This window comes from Octodon degus, unplaced genomic scaffold (assembly GCF_000260255.1).
Source record: "Octodon degus isolate 3935 unplaced genomic scaffold, OctDeg1.0 scaffold00022, whole genome shotgun sequence".
Classification (NCBI taxonomy): Eukaryota; Metazoa; Chordata; class Mammalia; order Rodentia; family Octodontidae; genus Octodon; species Octodon degus.
The window spans coordinates 13,047,703-13,056,340 of NW_004524598.1; the positions used below are offsets into that span (position 1 = coordinate 13,047,703).

Sequence of the window (8,638 nt, forward strand, 5' to 3'; positions counted from 1 at the left end):
AGAGGAAGAAGAAGAAGAAGAAGAAGAAGAAGAAGAAGAAGAAGAAGAAGAAGAAGAAGAAGAAGAAGAAGAAGAAGAAGAAGAAGAAGAAGAAGCAGAAGCAGAAGCAGAAGCAGAAAGCAGAAGCAGAAGCAGAAGCAGAAGCAGAAGCAGAAGCAGAAGCAGAATATTCTAGCCAGATAGCTCAGCAGACTAAAATGCCTACTTAGGCAGGCGCAGGGACCTGGGTTCAATTACCTGCATGATGTGCCAACCCCACTCCCAGGGCACACCGAGATAGTGACTAAGACTGGGCCTGATGGTGCACACCCATAATCCCAGCACTTGGGAGGTTGAAAACAGGAGGATCACTACAAGTCTGATCTGTGTAGTGAGGCCCTATAGACCCTGTACTAAATACACTTAAAAAAGAAAAAGTAGCCTCTTTAATAAAAGGTGCTGAAGGGGCCAGGGAGATGGCTCCGTGGAATAAGTGCTTCCCTGGCAAGCGCAAGGGCCTGAGTTAAATCCCTGGTTCTGCCAAAAAAATAAAAAATAAAACTAAAAATAAAATAAAATAAATGGTGCTGAAGAAACTGGCTTTTCACATAGCAAAGACTAAAACTAGACAAAGACTAAAACTAGACTCATATTTATCCCTATGCACTAAAGTCAAAATGGATCAAAGATCTAAATATTAAAATAGAAACACTAAGTCTACTAGATAGAAAGTAGGTAGAAATCTTGAAGACATATGGGTAGGCAGAATTCATTAACAACAAAAAAAGAACAACAAATTCATGAACAAAAACCTAACTGCACGGGAAGTACTTCCAAGTATCAACAACTAGAACCTCATCTTATTAAAAATATTTTGCACATCAAAAGAAATTATTAACAGAATGAAAAGAAAATCCACAGAATGTGAAAAAATTTTCAACTTTCCCTCAAACAAGACTTCTACCTAGAAGCTATGAAGAACTAGAAAAATATCAGGCCCCCCAAAGTTCAAATACCTAATCCAAAAATGGGTATCTGAAATGAATACATCTTTCTTTCTTTCTTTCTTTCTTTCTTTCTTTCTTTCTTTTTTTTTTTTTTTTTTTTTTTTTTGCAGAACTGGGGATTGAACTCAGGCTCTTACACTTTCCAGGCAAGTGCTTATTCTATTGACCCATCTCCCCAGTTCTTAAATACATATTTCTGAGATGAAGATATACAAATGGCAATACATGAAAAAATGTTCAACATTACTGGTCATTTGAAAGATACAAATTAAAACAAAACTGAGATTCCATCTCACCCCAGTAAGAATGGCTATCATCAAGAAGTCAACCAACAAAAAATCCTGGAGGGGATTTGGGGGAAAAAAAATAACCTTTCTCCACTGTTAGTGGTAGCAAAGATTGGAACAACCACTTTGGAAATCAGCATGAAGAATCCTTAAAAAACTAGAATTAGAGGTCCCATTTTACCCAGCTAGTCTCCTATTGGGTGTTTTCCAGAAGAACTGAAAACATTATATCACAGTGGTATACATGCACCCATGTTTATAGAAGTGCAATTTGTCATAGCTAAATCTTGGAAGCAACATAAATACCCAGCTGAGAAATGGATACAGAAGATATGGTATTTTTACACAATGGAGTATTAGTCAGCTATAGAAAAGGGTAAATTTGAGGCTTTTATTGGTAAATGGATGCAACTAGAGAACATACTTTTGAGTGAAATAAATCAAACCCACATTTGCAAACATCATATTGTCTCCTTAGTATGAAAACCTAAAGAGAAAATAAAATCTGAGGGGTATAATAAATACTGAGAAAAGTGAATGAACCTGTTCAAAAGGAAGGAATAGGAGAAAGACAGGAAAGGGAGTGGGGGAAAGAGATATATCTATGTATACAGGCAGGATAGTTTGTACAACTGTACTATGGATTTCGGCTGGTCTATGGAAAGAAACAATTAATGCTTAATTTGTTTTGTCTCCCTTTTTCAATTCTTTTATCTTTTCTCTTCTTGATTTCTTATATATTTCTTTTTTCTTCCAATTTTGTATGCACAAATCTGGTAATATGAACAAGTAATTTGAAGACAACACTATGGATTACAACAAATACTGTGAAATTCATATTATTTTGTTTAGTGAAATTCTGTATCACTTGTAGTTTTTCTGTTTTAATAATATTTTGTGCTCTCTTTAAAAAATAAAGAAATTAGAAAGAAATAAACTGCTCAAAGGAAAAAACCATTGGGATAGGGGAAATGAGAAAAGAAAGAAGGAAAAATTAAGATAGCTAATGTAATTATACTACTAATTTCTATTAGTTCACTGAAGGATTTTTTTTTTGGCTGGCTCAGGATGCCTTAAGGGCAGGTCTGGTAAGCCATGAAGATCTAGGGACTGAACCACAGAATCCTGAACAATGGTCGTGACTCATTCACATGGCTAACACTGACAAAGGATCTACAAACTGCGGTACAGAGTTACAGGATAAATCCTGCTTTTCTTCAGCAGGTACTTAAACAACTGAGCTAATGGACAGCCCCCCTCTATTAGTTCACTGAAAGGAACATTTAGTGCTTATATTGTTTGATCAATTTTGCATAACTATATCTTGTAATCTGAGCAACTCCTTTGAAGATAATAATATGCAACATAATAATCATTGTTAATTTCCTGTTATCATGTTTTGAAATTCTGAATCATTGTTTTATTGTTTTGTTCTCTGTAAAATAATAAAAGTAAGCAAATTGGTCAAGCAATGGCCATGACTCATCCACATGGTTGACACTGATAAAGGATCTACAAACTGCAGTACAGAGTTACAGGATAAATCCTGAGGGGACTTGACTGACCTTATCAGATACAAAAGATATATTTCTTGTTATCTAGGTCTTGCTTTATGTTGGTCTTAACCATCCAGCAGAAAAGTACAAAAACGAGATATAAAAAGTAAAGCCATATTAATATGTTGAGCTGTAAAAGGCTCAAGTCAACAACTTCTGACATTGCCAGTCCTATGGAAAACCCACTACTATTATGGACTACTGGACTATATTGGAATATTTTGCTGAATTCATTCACCTGTAATATTTAAATGACAATGGAATACCCTTCTCTGACAAAACTAAACAAAAAAGGGGTACAAATGAAAGACAATTTTGTATCTGTATACTCAAAATAGGACAGATATACAACTACTTTCTCTTAATTCAATAAATAGAAAGATTTGTTCTAATAGTGTTTGTGGATAGGATATCATGTCTGCATCTTGTACTATCAATAACCACAGAGAAGACAACAATCTGCAATGTATTAATTATTGAAACTGTCCTACGAATTGGTTTTGAAACTGTCTCATTGCTATTTGTTTCTCAATAAAATTATTCTTAAAATAATAAAATAGTAAAAGTAAAAATAAGTAAAGGCTTGGGACATAGCTCAATGTGAAAGCCCTTGACTCAGTGTCCAGAATACAAACATACAGACACACACACTCCCACACTCACACACACAGGCACGCACACCACAAGGGGGAAATTATAATAATGCCAGATCATATGGTTGTGAAGATTAAATAAGTTGAATTAATCAATGTGTACAGAGTTAGAGAAATGCCCATAATTTCTATAATAAATGTTCAGTAAATGTTACATGAAATTAATATTCTAGAAACAAAGGGAAGAAGAATTTTTAAAATGAGGAAAAATTCTATGGGACATCTTTAGTAAATCCTTTTACTAAAAGCATACAGGGGCTAGGGAGATAGCTCAAGGGTCTAAACACCTGCCTGGCAAGCTCAAGGATCCGGATTCAATCTCCGGTGCCACATGCCATGCCAGGCCCAAGAACCCGGGTGTGCTGTGCCAGCCATGGAACCAAGGCATGGTGTTGCACACCTGTAATCCCCACGCTGAGGAGACTGAGACAGGAGGATCATTATGAGTCCCTAGCAAGATCCTGTACCAAATAAATAAATAAATAAATAAAAGCTTTTTTAAAAAATACAATAGAGCTCTAGGGGTTTTACACAAGAATAATTAGAAATTTCAAATAAACAAAATTTCCTCTCCCTATATGTTTTTGCATGGGAAGGTGTGATAAGATACATGTAAAGAAGCTGATCTGTGGGTATGTTCTGTGGATTAGAAAATATAGGAAAACGTAGCAAAATGTGAAAAAGAATTTAATTCTAGGTGGTAAGTTCATAGGTGTTCAGAATACTATTACTTCAACTTTTTTACATGACTGAAAATTTTTATAATAAGCAGTGAAAGTGGCAAATAAACCTATAAGGTTTTTTTTTTCTTTTTGTACTGGGAATTGAACTCAGGACCTTATACCTGCCAGGCAGATGCTGTGCCACTGAGTTATCTCCCTAGCCCTTTTATATCTTAAAGTAGCTAAAAATTTAGGCTAGCATCTCTAGTATCATACAGTAATAATTAATATTAGAATGACTCTCAAGTGCTACAAAATTTATAAACATGTTTCTTAAGTTAACAAAGATTAAATTTTAGTATTTTTAAATAAAGATAAAATTCATACATAAGTCTATTTTAGTGTTTGCTTAGCAAAGAATTGGAAATTCAAAGTCTACTGACAGAGAGAAAAATAAATTAATAATGGTACATTTATACAATGAAATATTGGGCATTCATTAAGTAAGAATAAGAAACCAGTTTATGTGCTAATATGACAAGAATGCCATGATGTATCATAAACTGAAAAAGAAATATAAACATCAAGTAAAGAATAAAACAATGTGTACAGAATACTATTGTTTAAATAAGAAAGAGAAAAATTATATCTCTATACATAATTTGTGTATATATAATACTTCAGGAACGATTCTCAACATGTAAATGCGAAGCAAACAGAGGGCATGAGAAAGCAGTGTAGAAGGCAATCCTTTTCAAGGCTTTTTAATTTTGTCCCATACCAATGTAGCATCTACTTTTTAAAATAAATAAAACAAGCAAATACATTTTAAAACATAAAATAAAAAGGCATTTTTAAATGCACACTTAAAAATAAACAGTAAAGTAAAACAGATAAATAAAAAATTTAGCCTATGCTTGAAGAAAGTTCCAAGGTGAAAATGAAGCTGATGTACCATGACAGGGGACAGGGCACCACCAAACTAGCAAACCTGGCCATTATTTTCGCAATAAAGGTGAACCTGTGACCACTGTTATTCTGCAAGGACACAGTGGGAAAAAGAATAATCGCTTTAGTGAGATGATAAAACCACCAACATTCTTGCCTTTTCTCCAAGAAATAGAAAGGTTTCTTCATACCCAAGTTTCCTCAAGAGCAAAAGGAAGCTGCAAACCATTGATCTGTCTTTGCACCTTCCATATCATGCCACAGCCCAGGACTGCCTGGTGCAGAGAACATGGTCTCTCCAAGAAGTTCCAGGGCCACGTAGACACCTCCATATGTCAGCCTCAATTTCAACACTGTACATTACATTTTCTGTAATATCCAACTAATTCCTCCTTACTAATTCTCTGTTTGTTTGTTTGTTTATTTAATTACTTATTCCTCTGACTACAATCTTCATTAAGAAGGAAATAAAAAACAGATTGAGTTCAAATGCAAATATCTATTTTAATATCATTCTGATTAAAATTGGGTACCACACAAAAGGTGGTACAGGGCTACAGGATAAATCCTGAGAGTACTTGGCTGACCTTATCAGATACAAAAGTTACATTTCTGGGAATATAGGTCTTGCTATATCTTGGTCTTAACCATCCAGTAGAAAAGTATAAAAATGAGGTATATAAAGTAAATCCATATTAATACGATGAGCTATAAAAGGCTCAAGTCAATAACTTCTGAGGATAACCCACTAATATTATAGACTGCTAGACAGTGTTAAATGTTTAGTTGAATTCAAACACTTATAGTATTTAGATGCCAAGAGAATATTCACCTCTGACAGGACAAAAAATAAATAAAATTTTTTTTAAAAAGAAAAAAAATGGAAATAGAAAGAAGCAGTCAATGCTCTAATTAGCTTCGTCTCCTTTTTTTCAATTGTTTGTACTTTTTCTTTTCTTAATTTCTTATACATTGCTCCAGTTTTTTCTTCTTCCAATTTTATGTGTATATATCTGATAATATGAATAGCTGGTTGTAAGACAATACCATGTATTCCAACAAATACTGTGAAATTCATACTATTTTGTTAAGTAAAATTCTGTATGAGTTGTCAAAAAATAAATAAATAAATAAAGTGGAAAAAAGTTGGGTACCACAACTCTGTCATTCAAATTCACTCTGGCAAAACTACAGTCTTAATCCTATTTGAGGACATTTCTGCTTTACATGGTCCTATCTTACCCAGCTGTGAAGCAGCAGCCCGGGTGTTGGTTCCCAAAAACCATCCTCTCACTATCCACACCCTTTAGCATTCCCCATCTCCTTTAAGGTTGGTGGGCTTATTGACTCGTTTCAAACAAATAAATTGTATATGTGCTGCCGAAGTGAGCACACAAACAAATAAATTGTAACAGAAATAATGAGATGTCACTGTAAAGAATCTCTTATTAGAAACCTGTAGCCTCTGTCTTGGGCACTCTCTTGTCTCTCTTAGATCATGTGACCTACAGGAAGCCAACCGCCATTTTCCCAGGCTGCCCTGTGGAGAGGGCACCCTCAGTGAGCCCTCCAGGAGATGCCTCAACCCAAATGGAGCCCTGAGGTGACTCCAGGCTAAGCATGACCACCTCCTCAAGAGAGGCTTGAAGCCAGGTCAACAATTTCTGACATTGCCAGTCAAGTGGAAGACCCAATACTATTATGGGCTACTGAACTCTTTTAGAATATTTTGCTGAGTTTACACACCTATAATATTCAAAAAACAGAATTTAACAAAAAAGGGGATACAGATGAATGTCTATTTTGTATCTGTGTATTCAAAGTGGTTGGGATAGATAGTTACAATCTGTTAATGATTAGAGTGATTTGTTTTAATGGTGTTTGTAAATAGGACATCATGTCTGCATCTTGCACAGCAATTAACCACTAGGAAGAATGTATGCAATGTGTTAATTATTGAAACTGTCCTACCAATTTGATTTGAAACCGTCTCATTGCTATTTGTTTATCAATAAAATTATGGGGAAAAAAAAAGAGAGGCTTGAAGGTAGAGGCGCCCTATGGAACTGGTCCCAGATTCCTGGCCCCTACAAATTATAAAATGATAAATTATTACATTTTAAACCTATAAGTCATGGAGTAGTTTGCTAGGCAACAATATATAACCATTACTATAGATAATACAAACTATAATTATCAAAACCATAATTTTAAATGAACTGATGTAATAGCTAACATGTTAGGACCTTCTTGTCTGAGGCACTGAGACAATAAAAAATAGATATCTAATAAAATTGATTGATTCCATGACAGATGATTAGAAACCCCATTTCAGCCATTCCACAATCATTAATATGATAATTGAATTTCACATTCATAAGACCTTGGAATGACTCATCAAAAAAGAAATATTGTTTAGCATAATAAATTTTGTATATTTGTATATTTGGTCTGAAAAATCCTTTTATGATATGACAGCATTAAGAGTTTCTTCATTTGCATAAATAGAATCACCAATTCCCAGTTCTATCTGCTAATAAACAGCTTTCCAAAATTGAAATTCAATTTGTAACTCTAAATTTTATTTTAGCTATAATTCTCTTTGGAATCAGTGCCTGAAACAGCGTTTGCTTTAAAGAACAAGAGCGCCCTCTTGTGATAGACTAGGCTTTCAAATTCATGGGTAAATACTTTTCAGTTGCATATGAAATAATTTGAAGCAAATCATCTCACAGACATAAAATGCCCTGTATTAGTTGACCAATTTGTATCAGTACTTTCACCTATGGGAAAGACAAGTTAAATATTAATGGACAATATGCATAATTCACATTTAAGTGTTTTTCATTTGTACCGGTAGTTCAAACAAAAGTTTAATTAAAATGGAGACTTTCTCAACAGATGGCCTTAACTATCGGGAAAAAGCTCTCCTTTCCTGATGTGGAGAGACTTCCAGAAAACAAGCAAGTAGCTTGAGGGATGTGCCTGCTCCCCTAGCATCCACCGGGTGATAGTTCTGCTTTCCAAGAATCAAGTTTTGATCTTGAACTACCTATATCATTTATATTGGCATTAAAAATACAAAACAAATTAAATAATGTGAAAAATAATTTTTAAGTTGTTATAAGAACTAATTGGATGCTTCTAAATGACTTCAGAAAAGACAAATGAGGAGAAAAACTTCCTTCAATCTGTACACAGGCAAGGAAACTATGAAAAATAGAGAATAAAGTTATAAAAATCTACAAGAATTCTAAGCTCAAAAACTTCACAATGGCATGGGTGTGGTGGCACACACCTGTAATCCCAGCACTCAGGAGGTTGAGGAAGGAGGATTTCTGAGAGTTCAAGACCAGCCTGGGCTACAAAGTGAGCTCAAGGCCAATCTGAACAGTATAGAGAGACCCTGTGTCAACAAAGATCAATGGGCATCCGAGATGAACACACACTTCTCAGAGGAAGAAATTAAACAAGCGAATAAATACATGAAAAAATGCTCCACATCGCTAGCCATTCGTGAAATGCAAATTAAAACTACATTGAGAT

The 8,638-nt window shown here is 34.5% G+C and overlaps 1 protein-coding gene across 1 annotated transcript in view; it reads left to right on the top strand.

Annotated features, from left to right (window-relative positions):
* The window catches only part of Pwwp2a (PWWP domain containing 2A), a 29,605-nt gene extending 21,537 nt beyond the window's left edge, over window positions 1–8,068 (top strand). The window contains 1 exon segment of the mRNA XM_012514016.2: window positions 7,994–8,068. Within this exon segment, the coding sequence (XP_012369470.1) occupies window positions 7,994–8,068 (75 nt within the window).
* Window positions 8,069–8,638: the final 570 nt, after the last annotated feature.